Source organism: Salmo salar, chromosome ssa01 (assembly GCF_905237065.1).
Source record: "Salmo salar chromosome ssa01, Ssal_v3.1, whole genome shotgun sequence".
Classification (NCBI taxonomy): domain Eukaryota; kingdom Metazoa; phylum Chordata; class Actinopteri; order Salmoniformes; family Salmonidae; genus Salmo; species Salmo salar.
Genome location: NC_059442.1, coordinates 149,421,163 through 149,444,788, shown reverse-complemented (window position 1 = coordinate 149,444,788; position 23,626 = coordinate 149,421,163). Strand labels below are relative to the sequence as shown.

Genomic DNA, 23,626 nt, shown 5'->3' with positions numbered 1-23,626 from the left:
GATGTGTATCCTGTTAGTTCTGCTTCATCCACCACTACTATAGATGGCCTACAATAGAGCTTTAGTAACCAAGGGATACCTGAGATGGTGGTGAGCGACAATGCGACCTGTTTCGTAAGTACAGAAACACAAGAATTCTTCAGAAACAACAGTATTGTGCATGTGACATCTGCTCCACATCATCCATCTTCAAATTGACTGGCAGAACACGCAGTACAGACATTCAAAGAAATGATGACGAAAAGTGCAGAAGGGAGCATAGCAGCAAAGGTGTCATGTGTTCTGTTTAGCTACAGAATAACACCTCAATCTACAACAGGACTGCTGAGATGTTATCCTGCTGAGATGTTATTAGTTATAGACTACACTCCACATTGTACCTAGTCTATCCAGACCTGAAAAGGAAAGTTGTACCCAAACAAAACAGACAGAAAGAGAACAATGACAAACGCACCAAGGGCCAAAGTTTTGGAGACACGGACCCTGTCCTGACCAGAAATTTCAGTCATGGGCAAAAATTGATTCCTGGATTCATAGACTCATTGACTGGTCCTGTCTCCTACAAAGTCATGTTGGGAGATTATAAAATGGTTCGTAGACATGTTGATCGGATTCTTGTCAGACGAGAAGGAACAACCATTTAGTTACCAGTTGTGATGACAGGCTGTTCTCTAGCTATCCAAGTACTTCTGTGGTGCAGCTTCTACAGACTGAGACTGTAAAAGAGGAAACAGTTTACCAAGAGCAGAATCCAATTTCATACTCAGAGCCTGGCTCAGAAACAGTTGGTGGCTTTTCCACCATTGAGAATGAACACTACCCCAAGTGTTCGTCGATCACAGAGGCATGCAAAGCTTCCAAGCCACTTCAAATTTGTTCTCCAAACAAGAAAAAAAAGAACGGTGATATAAATTATTTTTAAAAGACAACTGAAAGACTCACAGTAAAAGACTCAAGTGTTAAATACTTAGTTTCCCATGCATTTGAAAATCCAATTATTGTGAACATGTGAAATGTGGTATTAACGTCATTACACATACACACCACCAGGTGGTGTAGCACTTGAGTACCTATTGGTGTCTTTGTTAGAGTGTTGGAATGCACACCTGACACGTTGAGTGCAGCTGCAACTGCCTGCCTGTATCACCATGCTCTGGGTTAGTAATATATATATGTATATGTATATATATTTAACCTTTATTTAACTAGGCAAGTCAGTTAAAAACAAATTCTTATTTACAACGATGGCCTACCCCAGCCAAACCCGGATGACATTGTGAGCCGCCCTATGGGACTCCCAATCACAGCTGGATGTGATTAAGCCTGGATTTGAACCAGGGACTGTAGTGTCACCTCTTGCACTGAGATGCAGTGCCTTAGACCACTGCACCAAGTAATGCGTTTATAAAGACCTACTCCCTCACTCCTTCCAAGGTATAAAGAGTTCCATGCGTTATTACAATCGATCATTTGATATCATTATATTTTCCCCTAACCTACATTATTATGTAAAAAAGCATACATGACTCTTCCTGCATGCACAAAACCCTGTCACAGACGTTCTCATACGCTCTCAATTTAAATGGGGCATCAACAGTAGATGGGCAACAAAAATACTGCACGCTCCCACTTTCGTTTAGCGCGCACGCGCGTCATTGAATACGCCCCTCAGCTCATTTGATTGACTTGCGACCATATTTACCGTGGTAACGGGGTGGTCAGGTGCTTCATCGTTCCCTCCTGTCATGTGACTAAAACTTATCCAACTCATACTTCCGGTTCTGCATGGATGAGGGAAAAAGTTGCATGTTCATGATAAAGTTTTGTATCGCTTCCCCTTCTAATTAGCGTCATAAAACTGTCAACGACTGCAATTTTGTTTTACGATAGTTTAGCTTTTCACAATAAACATTTCTGTACACTTACGAAACGTCAAATGTTGAGTATGTCGACGAACAATTTGTCGTACAGCGACCAAGGAGGAACTGATTCAGCGGTGGAGGTTGGGCAGGAGACTACCCCGACCTCCTCCAACGCTGGGGCTGGATTTAGCCTGTTCAGCGTCGACTTTAAAAAGTAAGCCAGTTAGCTAGAAAGCATTTTAGTAACTTGCTTGTGTGTAAGCTGTGTTTGCAATTTAATTAGCTAGTTAACATGGCTGGTGGTGGTAGCTAGCTAGATATACAGCTGCCAACCCAGTTGCATCTTTAGCTAGTCTAGCTGGCAATAGATGTTATGGTAGCTTCAGGCTTGAAAACGCTTTTGTTGATAGCCAGCACTTATCAAAGATGCAGTTTGCGTGGAAGACATGTTGACATAAACAAACAAAAAAAGATGACAAACAGGCACCCTTTTTAATACTAGCACACATTTTACGTTACACACCATCACGTCGTTTTATGTTGTAGAGCTGTACAGCGTCAGATTATTCTAAACGAATAGCTACATCAAAATAATGCTTGCTGTGCTATGCACATAGGCTATCCTCAGTTGTAGAAAAAAATACATCTTCTTCCCCTCTCACTGTCATAAACTAAAGTGACTACTATACATTCTCAACACTTGTAAATCCTTGTAAACTACCCATTCAGACCCTTAAAAAATTAAAAAGAGATGAAATGGAACTGACAAAGTGTACAAGGTGGTCCTCGGCTGTCAGCGTCAAGTGATGATACCGCTAGAGGGCAGTCCATCATCAGTTTGGCCATCCTGTTGTCATGATGTAAGTCAGGGCCTGTATTCACGTAGGATCTCAGGGAAGGTGTGCTGAATTAGGATCAGTTTTGTATAGCCTAATCTTATTCATTATGATCTTGTCTGTGAGCCCAATAGTTTAGTTACTCAGTTGTATGATTTGAGAGGGATAACTGTGTTTCCCAAACCATGCCCTGGGCATTGGGATCAGTTATTATTTTACTATCAGTAGGCTAGTCTTTTCCCCAGCTGGCTCCAGACAAGGCCATTTTGTCTCGCAGTCTCAGACAGTCAACCATTATATGAAATTTCATTCAACCTGAGTATCTTTGAAGCTTTGAATTAGCCACTGTTAGTTTGTCTGTATTTCTCTACAATTGGTCCTATTTCTCATGTAGACTAATCGTTCTAGCAGTTTTAAGAGGTACAAGTATAAAGGTTTCATTAAATGTTTGAGCTGTGCAAATGCCATCATTATAGAATGGAATGTCTACTGGTATATCTGGCATGTCTCTACTTCTATCTGTTCTTCAGTGTTCCATGTAGCCTATTGTTGCTCTGTTTAGCAGCGGACAGTAGAACAGCTTCAACTATCTCGGTTTACGTCAAGCAGTGACTTGTCAGCCTAATGTTTAATGTGGTGTGGCCCTCAGTGAATTCTTTAATTCCTCTCACATGACAGTTGGCCTGTTTGGACGTTTAGGGCCAGTAGGCCAGGTCTGATAATGGAAACTAGATGACCCTTGGTTGGGCTGCAGGGCTTGGGGGGGAAATGCCTGGATGTGAATGATTCCACTCTCTCTACAAACTATGACACATGATACCTAGGCTTTACTCTGAGATCTAGTAGGGAGTCTGTCCTAAAGGATTATCAGTATAACATAAGCTAGTAACCTAACCTTGGCTTATCAGGCATTCATACATTAACTCACTCTTTCACAGGCATTAGTCTAATTCCCTTTACATTATATTGTTCAAATGAAGAGGGTTTTTTCTGGAACTTCCCAAACTCAAGTCAGTGGCCGATAGCATTGTTGTATTAAACCAACTCACTAGCCCCACACCTTTCGTATATCTGTATTGATTGATTGAATGGGTGTTAGCATAGGGTAGGTGAAGGTTTTATCCCATTTAATACTTTTAGATCTACTGGAAGATTAATTTCTGAGAATGTTGCTCTGTGTAGTTCTCTATCTTGCAATGATTGTACCATAACACTAGATGGCAGACTTGAATGGTAAATCAGAAAGCAGTGAATCACTGATGGAGTTTTTATGGCTTTTATTTTTTTACTTGCCTTTGTTATGCATTTATTGGCAGTGAACTTAATCCTCTCTTGCACCTTTTTGCTCATAAAGATATTAATAGATGGCCTTTGTCTGAGTCGGCTTTCTCCAATGAAATAAAATGAGTCAGTTTGCGGTTTTAAATGTTTGTCGTGTGACAGTCAGGGGCAAAGCCACATTCCTGTAGATTAACCTGATTAGCCTGGGCTCTTGTTACCTCATGGTCTACTCTGCTTCTCTGCTTGCTGGCCCTGACTGCATCACAGCACAGCAACATGTGACTGACTGGCTGGTTGTCCTCAAGTGATCAGCTGCTTCTTAAAACGCCATATTATTTTATCGTGGTTCAGTCTCCCATGTTATATGTATTTTATGAGGACCTGGTTTATTTCAATGGGGCGGGCATTTCCATCTTAAAGGACCTCTCTGCACCAATGTGATGTTCATAGGAGCATGTCAAATAAAAGTGATTAAAAAAATGTTTTTTCTAAGGCATATGTGCATTTTTCAACAACTTCCCATCCTAGAAATTAGGAATAAGCAAAGGCTTTAATTTCTGGTCAAACAGATGGAAAAGGCATTTTAGAAATCTTCAAGAAAAAGTCTTAAACGGTATTAGAAGTACATTGAAACACAAATACCCCTGCCAACTAATATCAACACTTATATTTAGTTTCGGAGAAATGATTTGCCTTCTTGAAGTTTAAGAAACATTGCCTTGTAATTCCTTACCAAAAACCCACATATTTAAGATATTTAAACATTTCTAATGAAAGTTCACAGAAGTAATAAGTAAAGTTAGACTAGTGTACCAATTAGTTAGTGTTTTTACTGATATCAAGCTTGTTTATGAATTATTAAGTAATTAAAACTCGTAATTCTGTTACCAAATCGCTAATCATAGTAGTCACAAACCACAGTTGTGTCACCTGCTACTGTCCTCATTTCCACTGGCATACTGTTATGTTTTAGTTTTTTCTCCTTTTTCTGTCATCTGGTGGTCAAAGCAAGACTGATAAGTCTGGACAACAGTCTCCCTCTCTCTTCCGCGCTGTCTCCTCCCTCTCTTCAGTTAATGTCACATCTCCTGTCTCTTACTGACACATACCATGACACCTAACAAATCAAACTTTATTTGCGTAATGTGCCGAATACAACAAGTGTAGACTTTACCGTGAAATGCTTACTTACAAGCAGTTAACCAACAGTACAGTTCAAGAAGAAGAAAATATTTACCAAGTAGGCTAAAATAAAAAGTAACACAATAACAATAACGGCTATATACAGGGGGTCCCGAGTCAGTGTGCAGGGGTACAGGCTTGTTGAGGTAATCTGTATATGTAGGTAGGGGCCAAGTGACTGCATAGGTAAGAAACGAACAGCGAGAAGCAGCAGTGTACAAGAGGTGGGGGTCAATGTAAATTGTCCGGTGGCGATTTTTATGAATTGTTCAGCAGTCTAATGGCTTGGGGGTAGAAGTTGTTGAGGAGCCTTTTGGTCCTAGACTTGGTGCTCCGGTACCGCTTGCCGTGCGGGAGCAGAGAAAACGGTCTATAACTTGGGTGACTGGAGTCTGACAATTTTCTGGGCTTTCTTCTGACACCGCCTATTATATAAGTCCTGGATGGCAGGAAGCTTGGCCTCAGTGATGTACTGGGCTGTTCGCACTACCCTCTGTAGCGCCTTATGGTCAGATGCCGAGCAGTTGCTATACCAGGCGGTGATGCAACCGGTCAGGATGCTCTCTATGGTGCAGCTGTAGAACCTTTTGAGGATCTGGGGACCCATGCCAAATCTTTTCAGTCTCCTGAGGGGGAAAAGGTTTTGTCGTGCCCTCTTTACGACTGTCTTCGTATGTTTGGACCATGATAGTTCGTTGGTGAATGTGGACACCAAGGAACTTGAAACTCTCGACCCGCTCCACTACAGCCCCGTCGATGTTAATGGGGGCCTGTTCGTGCCGCCTTTTCCTGTAGTCCACGATAAGCTCCTTTGTCTTGCTCACATTGAGGGAGACCTACCCTCTTTGCATTTACTTTAGCAAGCACCCTCACCCACTGAGCACCGGACGTCTATGGACGTTGAAAAGTCAACCAATCATAGACGTCTATGTTTCACAAGTTTGGACAGCACAGTAGAGTACTGTAAAGTAGAGCACAGAACTTTTATGTACCTTAATAGCAAAATTGTATGCCATCTGTAAATACGAATAAAATGGTTAAGTTACAAGCCTAATTGGTTTAGCCACAAAAAAAGGCAGCAACCTTCCCGCTAGCCGTAATTGGCTGAGATGAGTGGGCTGGACTTGCCGAGAGATGAGTTTGGATTGTGTCTGCCATATAGCACGCCTCTGTCTATTTGAGCTGTTCTGTATGTCTAGGTAATCCTGTCTAACACTGCTTTAAAAAATATATATTGTATCACGTAGTAAAACTGCATAAGTGTTGCTCTCCTCTTTCTGGAGGACTGATTTTTGAAATCAGTGAAATTTGAGTATGATAGCTAAGGAGATGGAGAAAATGACTGTCTCTGGATTACATCTTCAAGCTAAGGGCAACCATGGCATCTGACAGGAGACGCGTCCATCCATGATGTATGCAGGTAAGATAGTCTAGCTAGCTACATTTTCAGATATTACACATTTCAAATTTTGGCAAAGTGCTTTAATTTCAAGTTAAAGTGTACTGTTAGCTAACTAACGTTAGCTGGCTGGCTCGCTAGCTAACGTTACCTGTACGATCGTATTATTTGTATCTCAGAGCCATTTGCTTGGCTAGTTATAGCCTAATGTTAGCTAGCTAACATTGAACCTGGTGGGTTAGCTACCTGCATATTAATGCAGGGTAGGAACGTCATGAGTTGGGATTATGGTTCATTGTTTAGCTAGCTAGCTACATGTCTTAACCTCTATGGGCTAGGTGGGACGCTAGCGTGCCACCCGTGGTGCACTCCATCAACAGCAGGTGCATTTCAAGAGCGGCAAATTTGAATCCAAATAAATGTCAAAATTCAAATTTTTCAAACATACAACTATTTTACACCCTTTGAAAGATAAACATCTCCTTAATCTAACCACGTTTTACGATTTCAAAAAGGTTTTACGGCAAAAGCATAAATTTAGAGTATGTTAGGACAGTACATTTACAAGAGTTGTGTGTAATGTTTTGTCAAGTCAAAGACAGGGTCACCAAAACCATAAAACCAGCTAAAATGATGCACTAACCTTTTACAATCTCCATCAGATGACACTCCTAGGACATTATGTTAGACAATGCATGCATTTTTAGTTCTATCAAGTTCATATTTATATCCAAAAACAGCGTTTTACTATGGCATTGATGTTGAGGAAATCGTTTCCCTCCAATAACCGGCAGTCAAGTCAGCGTCACAAATTAAATAATTAAAATTAGAAAACATTGGTAAAATATTATATTGTCATTTAAAGAATTATAGATTTACATCTCTTGAACGCAATCAACTTGCCAGATTTAAAAATAACCTTACTGGGAAATCACACTTTGCAATAATCTGAGCACTGCGCCCAGAAAAATACGCGTTACGATACAGACTAGACGTCATGTTGGGGAGATCTAAAATCGAAAATACTATGTAAATAATCCATTACCTTTGATTCTCTTCATCAGATGTCACTTCCAGGTATCACAGGTCCATAACGAATGTAGTTTTGTTCAAAAAAGCTCATCATTTATGTCCAAAAATCTCCGTCTTGTTAGCACATGATCTAAGCCAGCCGGACTTCTCGTCATGAACGAGGGGAAAAAATATATTTCCGTTCGTTCAAACATGTCAAACGTTGTATAGCATAAATCATTAGGGCCTTTTTTAACCAGAACATGAATAATGCATACTCTTTTATAACGTATTGGAACGAGGGTACCCAACATGAACTCGCGCGCCAGGTGTCTAATGGGACATCATCGTTCCATGGCTCTTGTTCGGTCAGATCTCCCTCCAGAAGACTCAAAACACTTTGTAAAGGCTGGTGACATCTAGTGGAAGCAATAGGAAGTGCCAAAATATTCCTCAGCCCCTGTGTTTTTCAATGGGATAGGTTTAAAGTCAATACAACACATCAGGTATCCACTTCCTGTCAGAAAATGTCTCAGGGTTTTGCCTGCCAAATGAGTTCTGTTATACTCACAGACACCATTCAAACAGTTTTAGAAACTTTAGGGTGTTTTCTATCCATATATAATAAGTATATGCATATTCTAGTTACTGGGTAGGATTAGTAACCAGATTAAATCGGGTACATTTCTTTTATCCAGACGTGCAAATGCTGCCCCCTAGCCCTAACAGGTCAACAAAAGACTCCACTATGCAAGTAACCATTTCGGGTGCGTTTGTAAATTCAGTCTGGCCATCTACACCGATTCCAGAGCACTCATCTGAGTGTGCCAGAGCGCAGAATAATTGATGAATTTACGAACGCTCAACACCGGTTGAATATGGCTGGTGTCAGTAAACGTCGGGGAAAATGTGTAATTAAATTGTTGCCAGCAGCACAGTTAGACACCAACGCTCTGGATAACATGAAAACAGCCTAACCAGCTCTGCTTGGGCGAGTAAAATGGGGTGTTCTCTCATTTGTCTGGAAGTAGCTAGCCAATGTTAGCCAGTTAACTTGGGTGCTTGACTGGCGTTGTGAGGTCAGTCCGTTCGGATCAACCCTACTCATCGGCCAGAGCGTCCAGTGTGCGCTCTGAATGCTCCCAATTTATGAACGGACAATCTGATAGCACAGTTGCAATCACCAACGCTCTGGATAACATTGCAGCCTAACCAGCTCTGCTTGGGCGGGTAATGTTCAGTGAGCTGTTCTCATATTTGTGTCTGGAAGTAGCTAGAAAGTTAGCTTGGGTGCTTGTCTGCTGCTGTTAGTACAGAACGCTTGGATCAACCCTTAAAGAGATGGGAGGCGCTGCAGTTTAAGAGGGTGCGAACAATGCTGAATGGATGTAGACAAAGAAGGGCTCTCCAGTAGTAGTACCAAAAAATTAAAGGCCATTTCTCAAAAGTGAGTTTACATGTTTATCAACTTTCAAAGCAGAATTACTTTACCATTGTTCCTCAACTGTAGTGTATGATATACCATTTTGTAGCTCTGAGTCTCTACTTTTATCCAATATAAAAATAAAAAAAACACACAATTTTAAATTTTCTACGTAAGACTGATTTGAGTCGGTCGGTCACATTTGACTGTTTTTGGATTTTTTGTTAATTTACTGTACATTTTTTTTACCGTTAGTCGGCAGCAAAATTGAACAAAATTTGCGTCCCTAATTTCTACCTTTGTATACCTATTCAGAATACAAAACCATGAAGACAATGATATTCATATTCATAATTATGCATTTCTGTATAGTACAGAACAGGGACCCTTGATGTAATTCCGTTACCGAATGTAAATCCACTTCACCTGCTGTAACCAAAATACATTTGTTCAAACTTATAGCTGACACCCCATTCTTTCTGCAGACATCTCTGAATCATAATTCATAGCAGATATTAAAGTTTTTTTGGTCGCATAAAAACTGAGGGAAATTTTACTGTAACTCTGTTACTAAACTTTGCATCTGCACAGTTCTTCCAGTAAATGTGTTTTTATGAAATGGTCTATGTAAATTGTTCAAAATAGTCCTTGTCCATAGAGTTTGTTAAACTTTGAAATCAATGGCAGACAATAGTAGCCTATGTAACGGCAGCTAATAAACCAGCTGATTGGAGAAGTTTACAGCACCTTATCCTGCTGGTCGTTATGTGAGTGAATTACCATAGCTTTCTCAGGGCTGGTTGATTTGAAGAATGGCTTCCCAGAATGAATAACCTAGGAAAAGAGACTAGGCTGATTGAAATGTGAAGAATGACATGTACAGTTGTTGGGTGTTGTCCTAACTCTGTGTGGTTCTCCTGGCAGTGTGTGAGGCTGGCAGGGCTTTTATCTAGCCCAGCCCTCACAGCAGTTCCCTGGGAGGGCACAAGGCAGGCGTGGGTGTAAAGTGGTGTATTGTGCTGTGGACAGAGGTGGTGAAAGCTTCTGTGTGTTTACCCTGAGGCTGATAAGGCCCTCCCGTTTCCCCTAGAGGGACGTGGCCACAGTCACAGGCAGAGACACAGAGAACTAAACTACCACGCTACAAGCACCGACTCCGGCAGAGAGAACCAACTGAGCTACAGCTACACATGGACAGAGAACTAATGTACGTCCAGAGAAGAGGAGGAGAAGCGGAAGAAGTAGCCATTGACTGATGGGCTAAGGATCTGTCAGACAGAGAACTTCATCCCTTCTCCAGATTGGATTTAAAACAGTGAAGACTGAGTCATACTAGTAGTCTGCAAAGAGGGCAACTTCAACTTGCAACTCCCTCTATTGACATCGAGCTAAGGAGATGGTGCTCAAAAGTTTAGTAGCCTGATGAGAGAGTGCTGGAGAGGGAGAGTGCTGGAGAGGGAGAGTGCTGGAGAGGGAGAGTGCTAGAGGGAGAGAGAGAGAGAGAGAGGTAGAGGTAGAGAGAGCTGGGGGGAGAGAGCTGGATAGAGGGAGATAGAGCTGGGGGGAGAGAGAGCTGGATAGAGGGAGATAGAGAAAGCTGGGGGGAGAGAGACAGCTAGAAAGAAAGAGAGCAGGAGAGCGAGATGACAGGCAGGAAACGCCTGGAGTCACAGGACTGAAATAAAGCAGAAGAGAGTATAACTGGATGACCAGGGGGAGCTGTCTGTGCCAGGGAGAGGGCCAGAGGTTTAGCCAGCTGCAAGGGCATCCTGTGTCTCCCCTTACCTACTGACAGAAGTGGAGAAAGAAGAGCGAGGAACACTGACAGAGAGATGAGAGGAGAGCAAGACAGGCCTGTAGAAGCTGTAGCAGTATGAATGGTCACCGGGGTTTCTCTGTGCTGCGTTCTGAGGCAGCAGGGGCTGTGAGGACAGCTCTGGTGTCTGCTGAGAACCTCCAGCTCACCTTAAAGACTGAACTCAGCCAGGAAGAGCAACACCTCACACCCCACACCAATGGAGGCCCCGATGAGACACACACCAAAGGGTACTGTACAGAAGTGTGAGTCTTGGCACTTGCTTGTGATGTGGGTCTTCAAGTTTAGCAAATAGCCTAGCGTTTCCTGATCTCTAGCTGAGTAGTGTAAGTTGATTGTGACATTATCGTGAGTCACTCACAACCTGACATTGCTTTCTCTGCGCCTGGTAACAACACCCAATATGGTTAAGTTGTGTTTTGTGTTTTTCATTCTCTCTACCCATCCCCCTCTCTCCCTCATGTTGTTCAATTTGATTTATTTATGATTTATTAGGATCCACATTAGCCGACGCCATTGGCGACATCTAATCTTACTAGGGACTAAAAAGACATTACAGAAAAAATACTTTACAGTTTACGTACATATAATAACATGAACAGTTACACATACCTGTCAGTGCATACACACAACAACAAGTAAGTCACATGGGAAGAGGCGTTGTGCCGTGAGGTGTTGCTTCATTTGTATTTTTAAAACCAGGTTTGCTGTTCACTTGCGCTATATAAGATGGGAGTTCCATGCAATCATGGCTCTTTATAATACTGTATGTTTCCTTGAATTTGTTCTGGACCTGGGGACTGTGAAAAGACCCCTGGTGGCATGTCTGTTGGTAAGTGTGTGTCTAAGTTGACTATGCAAACAATTTCCAAGTCAAACTCTCTGTGCACCACAGTTTTCCATTCTTAAGTTAATGAAATTCATTAATCAATTCCTGGCTACATCAGTGAGAGTTGTCTGGTGTACAAAAGCGCATCTGCTCTGCAAATAAGCAGTGTGATAATATCAAAAAGCGTATTGTACATTTTCTAATCTCTTTCTCCCCCTCCAGGAATGATGACCTTAAAGAGATGCTTGAGAGCAACAAGGAGTCGCTTAAACTGGAGGCCATGAAGAGGGTTGTTGGGGTGAGTAGTCGAACCTATACACACATTCCAAGCCTGATAAGTGCACATCAGCTAAGTGCACTGCAAACTCAGTTCAAGTGTACTTCAGTTTTATAGTCTCAATTCATTTACTGAACATTTTTAAAAAAATCCTCCTTTGAAAAAAGTATAAATAGATGCAGTACTTTGCTGTAGTATGATATGTACAATGCAATAGTACATTGAATACTGTGGTGAAACATGTAAGTGATTTTCTGTCTACAGCTGATCGCAAAGGGGAAGAATGCCTCTGAGCTGTTCCCAGCAGTGGTGAAGAACGTGGCTAGTAAGAATATAGAGGTAAGGCATCATCAACACACATACACTGAGCATCCATTCTGTTTGCACAACATGGTTGAAAACATTTAGAAGGCTCTATCTAAAAGAACATGGAGGACATTTCCCCACTGCAAGTATGAGACCACAGAACCACTGCCCGGCCAGATGAGTTCCCCACGCCTGGTAATATTGATCAGGAGAATAAACAGGCAGTACGAAAGGGTGTGTGTGTGTGTGACAAGGCAGCCAATGGTAGGGAACTGGAGCAGGTTGGTGGGGGTAATTGGCAGAGGAGAGCCCATGGTCACGTCCTCTCTCTCCCCCCTCACACACACCAGCTGCTAGGGTAGTGCTAGATCCCTCTCTGGGCCTCTGCATCTCTCTGTCTGTCTTCACCTCTCTTTCCACGCTCTCTCTCAACCTGGCCCCTTGCTTGTTCTCTCCTCTGCAGGCCTGTGTTTTGCTGTGTGTTATTGATTGTCTCTAATCAGAAAGCAGCATAGGACACAGAGTATTGAAGGAATAATGTGATTTAATATCAGGATGCTTTGTTTTCTTCAACTAGTTCTAGAAACAACACCCTGAGACTAGACATCCTGGAGGTGTGTGTATGAGTGGGGAAACGAGGGTAGTATGGGGGGAGGGGGGCTAGACTGTATGATGACTGATCTAATAATGGATATTCAATCACTAGCTTATTTGATTAGTATTCCTAGTTTTGAACATCTATTTTCTGTGATGTTGTCGATATGATGTGATTCCCTTAAAACGAGGCCAGATGGGTTATGTCCCCTCTTAGTCATTAATGCTGTTAATTCACCCACTAATTACTGCAATGATTGAAAACTGTTTCACCACAGCTGAACCTTCCCGTACACACACCGGATAACACTGGTGAATCATGAAAGGGCCAACCTTTAACCCCCAGTCGGACACTGGACAAATATTAGCTCAGTCTCCTACGTGTGAAGGGAGAAGCGAGCAAGGGAGGGAGGGAAGGAAGTGAGGGAGGGAGGAAGCGATAACGCTACTGAAACTTTCTGAATTCAAACAAAAAATAGTTTTGTTCATTCTCTGCTCTCCCTGAAACAACATGGGATCTAGACTGTTATAATATCAATCAGGAACACTTTCAACCTCCGCTTTCCCCCTTTAAAACAACTAAACCAAGACGTACATCTGACGTCTAGCCAAAGCACTGTTCTCTCCACTGTCAAAGAATAGTGTTACCTACACATTCTGTAATGTGGACTGTCCGTTCTCAACCTGAAAGCTAATGAATGGATTTAGGATTTGTCAAAAAATAAGGGTGTATTAATGACTAATTGAAAATGTGTGTTTTCCAGCTAAAGAAGTTGGTGTATGTGTACCTGGTGAGGTATGCAGAGGAGCAGCAGGACCTGGCTCTACTGTCCATCAGCACCTTTCAGAGGGCCCTCAAGGTAACGTGTGTGTGTGTGTGTGTGTGCGCAGCAGGCTTTGATGCTGAGGGTTCTACCGTTTGAATTCCCACGCACTTGTACTCTAAGACGAAAGTGTCGTGTGTGTGTGTGTGTGTGTGTGTGTGTGTGTGTGTGTGTGTGTTGAGAAGTATTGAGCTGTTAAAGAGTCTGTCTCCATGTGAGGTCACGGGCCAACAGTGGTGATTTCTGTCTCCATTCCTTTCTTTCTATTTTACTTTCCTCTGTCTCAAGGTGTAGATAATACTAATACCGGCAATCTCTCCCTCTGCTAGGACCCTAACCAGCTGATCAGAGCCAGTGCTCTCAGGGTTCTGTCCAGTATCAGAGTCCCCATCATCGTTCCCATCATGATGCTGGCCATCAAGGAGGCTGCCTCCGACATGTCCCCTTACGTCAGGAAAACATCCGCCCACGCCATCCAGAAACTCTACAGGTAGGGTGTGGGTGGGTGTGTTTGTGTGTGTGTGAGTGTTTTTCTGTGTGTGTGTTTGGACCTTGGAGTTGTATCAAAGCTTTCCTCCTCCTCCTCAGCCTGGACCAGGATCAGAAGGAGCTCCTGATAGAAGTCATTGAGAAACTGCTGAAGGACAAAAGCACAGTGAGTAGAACCAGTTTACAGTACCAGATCATATATAATTGTCCACAGGAGACCTCTTACAAGACCTCAGTAGACAACATGCTCTTCATACAGTGTTAATTTTGTCAACAATAGCTATGATGTAAAATACTGTCAACAATATATTTTTCCTGGCTAAAACTATGACGATAAAAATGTGAAGACGCGTTTTCTCTGTCCAGGGCGAAGAATTTACTGTTAATACTTGACTAACACTCTCTACCGTGTTAATTTTGTAACATTTAATTAGGAATCAAATCCAATTCACTAATTAGCCTATTTTTTTCTGACATTTTTGGCCTTTTTATCATAAAATGTCAACAACAACGGCCACGAGTCACTTCGCGATCTAGCAACTCCTGTGGCGGGCGAGGCGCATGCACGCTGACACGGTCGCCAAGTGTACAGTGTTTCCTCTGACGCATTGGTGCAGCTGGCTCCCGGGTTAAATGTGCATTGTGTCAAGAAGCAGTGCGGCTTGGCTGGGTCGTGTTTCGGTGGACACGCGGCTCTTGACCTTCGCCTCTCCCGAGTTCGTACGTGAGTTGCAGCGATGAGACAAGACTGTAACTACTACCAATTGGATACCATGAAATATATAAATAAAAAGACGTGCCTCCACCCTGCTGCCAAAAAATGACAATTATTCTTCCAGTAACTTAACGTTATGAACAATGATGGTATGTATTGGGTGACATGTTCTCACAAGAACAATATAGTTTGAATAGTATTTTATTTGCTGTTCTGGTTAGTGATTGTCTTATTTCACTGTAGAGCCTCTAGCCCTGCTCAATATGCCTTAGCCAACCCTTTAGTTCCTCCTCCCAAACATGCGGTGACATCAGCTGGTTTAAATGTTTCTAGAGACAATATCTCTCTTAACATCACACAATGCCTAGGTTTACCTCCAATGTATTCACATCCTACCATACCTTTGTCTGTACATTATGCCTTGAATATATTCTATCGCCCCCAGAACCCTGCTCCTCTTACTCTCTGTTCCGAACATACTAGACGACCAGTTCTTATAGCCTTTAGCCGTACCCTTATCCTACTCCTCCTCTGTTCCTCTGGTGATGTAGAGGTTAATCCAGGCCCAGCAGTGCCTAGCTCCACTCCTTTCCCCAGGTGCTCTCATTTGTTGACTTCTGTAACCGTAAAAGCTTTGGTTTCATGCATGTTAACATTAGAAGCCTCCTCTCTAAGTTTGTTTTATTCACTGCTTTAGCACACTCTGCCAACCCAGATGTCCTAGCCGTGTCTGAAATTTCCATCCCATACTATAACATTTTCCGGCAAGATAGAACTGCCAAAGGGGGCGGAGTTGAAATCTACTGCAGAGACTGCAGAGTTCTGTCTTACTATCCAGGTCTGTACCCAAACAATTCGAGCTTTTACTTTTAAAAATCCACCTTTCCAGAAACAATCTAAGCTTGATGCCCTCAATCTCACACAAATTATCAATGAACCTACCAGGTACAACCCCAAATCCGTAAACACGGGCACCCTCATAGATATCATCCTGACCAACTTGCCCTCCAAATACACCTCTGCTGTTTTCAACCAAGATCTCGGCGATCACTGCCTCATTGCGGGCATCTGCAATGGGTCTGCGGTCAAACGACCACCCCTCATCACTGTCAAACGCTCCCTAAAACACTTCAGCGAGCAGGCCTTTCTAATTAACCTGGCCCGGGTATCCTGGAAGGATATTGACCTTATCCCGTCAGTAGAGGATGCCTGGTTATTCTTTAAAAGTGCCTTCCTCACCATCTTAAATAAGCATGCCACATTAAAAAAATGTAGAACCAGGAACAGATATAACCCTTGGTTCACTCCAGACCTGACTGCCCTTGACCAGCACAAAAACATCCTGTGGCATACTGCATTAGCATCGAATAGCCCCCGTGATATGCAACTTTTCAAGGAAGTTAGGAACCAATATACACCGGCAGTTAGGAAAGCTAAGGCTAGCTTTTTCAAACAGAAATGTGCATCCTGTAGCACAAACTCAAAAAAAGTTCTGGGACACTGTAAAGTCCATGGAGAATAAGAGCACCTCCTCCCAGCTGCCCACTGCTCTGAGGCTAGGAAACATTGTCACCACCGATAAATCCACTATAATTGAGAATTTCAATAAGCATTTTTCTACGTCTGGCCATGCTTTCCACCTGGCTACCCCTACCCCAGTCAAAAGAGGGAGGCTTGCAAGCCGAAGAACCCCATCCCAACCGTGAAGCACGGCGGTGGCAGCATCGTGTTGTGGGGATGCTTTGCTGCAGGAGGAACTGGTGCACTTCACAAAATAGATGGCATCACGAGGTAGGAAAATCATGTGGATATATTGAAGCCACATCTCAAGACATCAGTCAGGAAGTTAAAGCTTGGTTGCAAACGTGTCATCCAAACGGACAATGACCCCAAGCATACTTCCAAAGTTGTGGCAAAATGGCTTAAGGACAACAAAGTCAAGGTATTGGAATTGCCATCACAAAGCCCTGACCTCAATCCTATAGAAAATTAATTTGATAATCCCAAAATATCAATTTTAGACAAGTCTAAATCAATTCCAGGCACAGTTGACCCCCCTCCCCCCCCCCCCCCTGCATTCAATGCTCTGGTATTTCTTCATTTTTCTTCATAGTTCAAAGTAGATGGCCTATGACAATGTCCCAATTTCAATTTCTCACCTGAACCCCACCACAACTCCTATGTCTTGTCCGTTTGCCAACCAGAATATCAGCAATATGAGAAGTTTTGGAAAGGATTTCTCTCCATGCTCACTCCACGTGGACTTCGTTGCTCTCCTGAGAGAAAAGGCAGTTGATTACATCAACTGGATGCTGGCTCGGATAGATGTGGTGCAGGACAGGGCCTTATTGAACTCCATTTCTTCAGCCGGTTAGAGGGGGTTTATATCAGTTTATATCTGCTTCAGGAAATCTAGACAAATGATCTACTATATGACAAATTATTACTTCGGACCAATATTATTAATACAAATCTCTAAAACAAATGTCAAAGAGAGTAACACATTCTGATGAAACAATTTTCCCAAATTGGTTATACTCCCCTTATCACACTGCCAACCTCATCGCAGAGTCATAGGATCAGGAAATTATCCCGATATTCCAGCAGACCCAATCTGGTGAGATTTATCAAAACAAAACACAACAAACCACGCAACAATACACTCCTTCATATATCACTCAATACATCGCGACATATCACTCAAGGTGTGTAAACGTAATCCAAAAACCTCTAAATTCCCCCATTTTGACACATGTAAAAAAACAACACTACTGGTTAAGAATGAAAACAAATTAAAATAACAAAATCGAATTAGATTCACTACCCATAACTCCATAAAGAAAAGAAATTGTACCCACAACTTGATTCAAGGAATATAAAAATAGACCAGAGACAGTTCTATCCTTCTCGTGGTCCGAATTACACATATGACTATTAATTAGAAACTTCTCCATAATTATCAGTATTATAAATTACCTTAAATCATCAACAAACCATCTCTCGGCTTTCCAGTGAGGGCGATCAAACCACACCAGAAAGTTAGAACAGAGGTCAGAGGTCATTCAAACCCTTCAAATAAGTGTTTCTTTCTGTATTAGATTAATTATTTAAAAACAGTCAAACATTTCTTACATTTCATAGCCCAGGTTACAGTTTATTCAGTACATTCCTTATCAAAAGAATACATGTTCAATTAAAACTAAGAAAACTTCAGAAATGTCCATTTGTGTACCCCTTTCAAGATACTTCGGCTCTAACCCATGAAAAACCCACTGAAACCAAATAAAATAATCCCACACTATAAATCATACATGGTATTGAAACACTAACAAACATTCATGATGTAGGGTAAAAGCAAAACATTTCCCAGGCCTTATTTAATGTGGGAGCTCCCCTTAACATACATACTGTAGTGGACTTCCATCAGTCCTGGAAGAAAGAATCCTACTCAAACAACATCAGATAATATAGTGTCCCATTATGAGGAATAGACAGCTTCTAAAGTAAACAATCCCAGAGCCCCTTTCTGGTAATCCTATCAGTTTAACCTGTTGCATTAATTTAGTCAATATAAAACCTCTTAACAAATCTAAGACCTTCAAAAAATTGGCACCATCAGCTCAATATTCATCAGCTAAATGTTCAGTACTAAAACATTGACTTTAGATACTTGCCATTGTTCCATGTAATGGAAACAGGTTGTTTTAAATGACATTACCTTCCTGCTCAAATTCACTGGTGTTAACTAAATTACAAAACTGAGCAACAAAAACCAAAAACTGTCAAAGAACGTTTCCGATTTAACACAGTCAACTTAGTGCATGTAAACTTCTGACCCACTGGAATTGTGATACAGTGAAATAATCTGTCTGTAAACAATTGTTGGGAAAATTACTTGTGTCTTGCACAAAGTAGATGTCCTAAACGACTTACTGGTTTGTTATTAACAAGAAATTACCGGAGTGGTTGAAAAACTAGTTTTAATGACTCTAACCTAAGTGTATGTAAACTTCTGACTTAAACTGTATATGGTCCCGTTTGTAATGTTCTAACTGTTTTGCTGTGTGCTAAGTTAAGGGTCTTGTAAGTTAAGGGTCCCGTTTGTAATGTTCTAACTGTTTTGCTGTGTGCTAAGTTAAGGGTCTTGTAAGTTAAGGGTCTTGTAAGTTAAGGGTCTTGTAAGTCACGGGTCCCGTTTGTAATGTTCTAACTGTTTTGGTGTGTGCTAAGTTAAGGGTCTTGTAAGTTAAGGGTCTTGTAAGTTAAGGGTCTTGTAAGTTAAGGGTCTTGTAAGTTACGGGTCCCGTTTGTAATGTTCTAACTGTTTTGGTGTGTGCTAAGTTAAGGGTCTTGTAAGTTAAGGGTCCCGTTTGTAATGTTCTAACTGTTTTGGTGTGTGCTAAGTTAAGGGTCTTGTAAGTTAAGGGTCCCGTTTGTAAATGTGTTCTAACTGTTTTGGTGTGTGCTAAGTTAAGGGTCTTGAATTTGTATGATCAACTTAACGTGGAGCACTAAATTTGGGTTGAATAACATTGATAGTAGTGGTTTTATTTTACCATGTTATCAGAATTCTAATAAAGATACATATGGCTTTCTGGATGATACAGTACAATTTACTTTAGTATGTTTATAACTATGTAAGTGGACTAGCAGTAGTGACTAACGTTTTATGAATTAGATTGAATGATTCATTGTGCAACATGTATTTGTAGCCGGAGGCTAAGTACATACGGGGACAGAATGTTCACTTAAGAGTGTGCCAAATGATAGGTGACCCTTACTGTACATTCATACCCCAGGGTGAGGGTAACTTTACTATTGGGGTGGAACATCTGAAAGAGCTCAGTGGTCATTTGAATCAGTTTGGATGGGTTCAGTAATTATCTGGTGTTATGAGAGCTACAATATTTAAATGGTTGATTTCTGGCTTAGTTATTTATTTATTTTTACAATGATGCTGAATATAACTTATGTTAAGAAATTGTGCAGCAAAGCCGTTGAGACTATTCTTGCAATGCCATTACTGACCCCTGAAGGAGATGCCTCAGAACCCTATTTACCTGATTTATTTCCTATGCCTGATTACATGTCTGATGAAGACTATGATAATCCATAACACACAGGTAAACATATTGAGTCAATGGTACAGTCCATAGGCCATGCTCACGGCGGGAGTTATGTGAATGGTGCCTCCCAAGGTAGGGTTAATGGCCTACCGTCATGGTGACCCTGAGACAATAGACAGTCTCAACAAAGCTATTGCCTTCTGTGTGGTGATAATGTACTGACGTTTGAATACATATGTTCCTTTCCCCCTTCTGAGAATGAATTGCCCTATACAACGGGTTGAAACTCACTGACAACAGAGGTCATTTACAATTGTAATGTACTAAGTGTAAGAAAGTATTTTCTTTTCCCTCATGTTAATGCTTGCTTAACCTCTTTTGACGGTCGCCTAGGATAGGGGGCGCTACAGCGATTTTTGAAAATAATTCGTGCCCATTTTAAACGGCCTCCTACTCAAACTCAGAAGCTAGGATATGCATATAATTAATACTTGTGGATAGAAAACACCCTACAGTTTCTAAAACTGTTTGAATGGTGTCTATGAGTATAACAGAACTCATATGGCAGTCAAAACCCCGAGACCGATCGTAACAGGATGTGGAATTCTGAATTGCGGACTCAACTTCATCACTTTGCCTATAAATCACACCGTGAGCAATGGTTCATTGAGCACTTCCTATTGCTTCCACTAGATGTCACCAGTCTTTACAAAGTGGTTTGAGTCTCCTACTGTGAAAACTGACAGAATGAGAGGCTGTGGAAAGTGGTCACATGAGGAGGGCCATCACCATTATGACGCCCGCGCCCCTGGCTACCCTCCCCTTTCGAAACGTTTAGAAAGACAATGCAATCGTCCCCCTTGAATCTTATTGGAGCTCTGGTTGAAAAAGGCCCTAAAGATTTATGTTATACAACGTTTGACATGTTTGAACGAACCTAAATTTAAAAAAAAGCATTTTATTGAAAGAGGAGTCCCGCGGCCGACGGAACTTTTGGAGCAGCCTTCAGAACGCGCTAACAAGAACAAGCTATTGGGACGTAAAGGATTAACTTTTTCGAACGAAAATACATTTGTTGTGGACCTGGGATTCCTGGAAGTGCTTTCTGATGAAGATAATCAAAGGTAAGGGATTATTGACAATAGTATACAAGAGTAGATTTGATATGCGATTGTTCCAAGATGGAGCTGACCTGTAACGGTAGCCTATTTTTCTGAGTATCGCATCCCCTTTTATCGCAAAGTGTGATTACCCAGTAAAGTTATTTTTAAATCTGGCATTACAGGTGCTTTCAAGAGATATTCATCTATAAATCTTAGAATGACATTACATTTTAAAAATGTTTTCGAATAGTAATTTAGTAAATTGTAGCACTGTTTCACCGGATGCATTTGAGGGAAAATAGTCAACGTCACGCGCCGATGTAAAATGCTGTTTTTATATATAAATATGAACTTTATCGAACAAAAGAATGCATGTATTGTGTAACATGATGTCCTAGGAGTGTCATCTGATGAAGATTGTAAAGGGTTAGTGCTGCATTTATCTGTTTTTCGGTTATTTGTGATGCATGTGGTTGGTCGGAAAATGGCTGTGGCTACTTTTACGATATACTCCTCTAACATAATCTAATGTTTTGCTTTTGCTGTAAAGCCTTTTTGAAATTGGACAATGTGGTTCAGGAGAGGTGTATCTATAAAACGATATAACATAGTCCTATATTTGAAAAAAATATATAGAAAATGCTGTTATGCTAATGGCGATAGGATTTTTCGCTGGATGTCCGTCCCGAGCCCGCCCAGAGGTTAATGGAAATACTTGTAAGTCATTTTCTATTAGGTTGAGACTTAGTCTCAAAAGGGAGGAAATGTCGTGAAAGATTAAATTCTTACATCTAGACGTTCCGCTAGCGGAACACCGCTCCAATATCCAATGATAGGGCGTGGCGCGAAATACAAACTCTCGAAAATCCGAAAACTTCCATTTTTCAAACATATGACTATTTTACACCATTTTAAAGACAAGACTCTCCTTTATCTAACCACACTGTCCGATTTCAAAAAGGCTTTACAATGAAAGCAAAACATTAGATTATATCAGAAGAGTACGTACCCAGACAGAAATAATCAGACACCCATTTTTCAAGCTAGCATATAAATGTCACAAAAACCAAAACCACAGCTAAATGCAGCACTAACCTTTGATGATCTTCATCAGATGACACTCCTAGGACATTATGTTATACAATACATGCATGTTTTGTTCAATCAAGTTAATATTTATATCAAAAACCAGTTTTTACATTAGCATGTGACGTTCAGAACTAGCATTCCCACCGAACACTTCCGGTGAATTTACTAAATTACTCACGATAAACGTTCACAAAAAACATAATTATTTTAAGAATTATAGATACAGAACTCCTTTATGCAATCGCGGTGTCCGATTTTAAAATAGCTTTTCGGTGAAAGCACATTTTGCAATATTCTGAGTAGATAGCCCGGCCATCACAGGCTAGCTATTTTGACACCCACCAAGTTTGGTACTCACCAAACTCAGATTTACTATAAGAAAAACTGGATTATCTTTGCTGTTCTTCGTCAGAATGCAATCCCAGGACTTCTACTTCAACAACAAATGTTGGTTTGGTTCCAAATAATCCATAGTTATATCCAAATAGCGGCGTTTTGTTCGTGCGTTCAAGACACTATCCGAAGGGTGACGCGCCCGCGCGTATCTTGACAAAAAATTTCAAAATATTCCATTACTGTACTTCGAAGCATGTCAAACGCTGTTTAAAATCAATTTTTATGCGATTTTTCTCGTAAAATAGCGATAATATTCCGACCGGGAGTCGTTGTTTTAATTCAAAGACTGAAAATGTAAAAATGGACTCTTCACGTGCACGCGCGCACCCGTCTCATTGTTCTCAGATCGACCACTATCCAAATGCGCTACTGTTTTTCAGCCATGGACTGCAAAGTCATCATTCAACATTCTGGCGCCTTCTGAGAGCCTATGGGAGCCTTAGAAAGTGTCACGTTACAGCAGAGATCCTCTGTTTTCAATAAAGAGGCTAAAGAAGGCCAAGAAATGGTCAGATATTTTCACGGCCGGATAAAAAAACGTACCCGATTTAAACTGGTTACTACTCTTTCCCAGAAACGAGAATATGCATAGTATTAGTAGATTTTGAAAGAAAACACTATGAAGTTTCTAAAACTGTTTGAATGGTGTCTGAGTATAACAGAACTCGTATGGCAGGCAAAAACCTGAGAAAATTCCAAGCAGGAAGTGGCCTGTCAGAAATTGTAGTTCTTCTTTCTAGTCCCTTTCGAAACTACAGTATCTTTGGGGTTACGTTGCACTTTCTAAGGCTTCCATTGGCTCTCTAAAGCCTTCAGAAAGCGGATTGAGGCGTCTCCTGTCTCTGGGCAGAGTATGGTAGCTCAGTTTGTCAGTGGTCTGCCTAGTGACAAAGAGATTGGAGATGCGCGGTCCCGCGCATTTCTTTCCCTCTTTGAATGAATACACTATTGTTCGGTTGGAATATTATTGCTATTTTACGAGAAAGATACCATAAAAATTGATTTTAAACAGCGTTTGACATGCTTTGAAGTACGGTAAAGGAACATTTCGATTTTTTTTGTCTCGAAATGCGCTTGCGCGTTACCCTTTGGATAGTGACCTGAACACACGAACAAAACGGAGGTATT

At 41.3% G+C, this 23,626-nt stretch overlaps 1 protein-coding gene across 3 annotated transcripts in view; it reads left to right on the top strand.

Annotated features, from left to right (window-relative positions):
• Positions 1-1,764: 1,764 nt before the first annotated feature.
• The window catches only part of LOC106568153 (adaptor related protein complex 3 subunit beta 1), an 86,449-nt gene continuing 64,587 nt past the window's right edge, over positions 1,765-23,626 (top strand). Inside the window, exons 1-6 of one of the 3 annotated variants that reach the window (XM_014138251.2) lie at positions 1,765-2,076; positions 11,862-11,937; positions 12,181-12,255; positions 13,581-13,676; positions 13,970-14,130; positions 14,229-14,295. In XM_014138251.2, coding sequence (XP_013993726.1) covers positions 1,937-2,076; positions 11,862-11,937; positions 12,181-12,255; positions 13,581-13,676; positions 13,970-14,130; positions 14,229-14,295 — 615 coding nt within the window. In that variant the 5' untranslated portion in view covers positions 1,765-1,936. Of the gene's footprint in view, positions 2,077-10,553; positions 11,056-11,861; positions 11,938-12,180; positions 12,256-13,580; positions 13,677-13,969; positions 14,131-14,228; positions 14,296-23,626 lie in introns of those variants that run through there. The other 2 variants (XM_014138242.2, XM_014138233.2) reach the window with 2 other exon arrangements.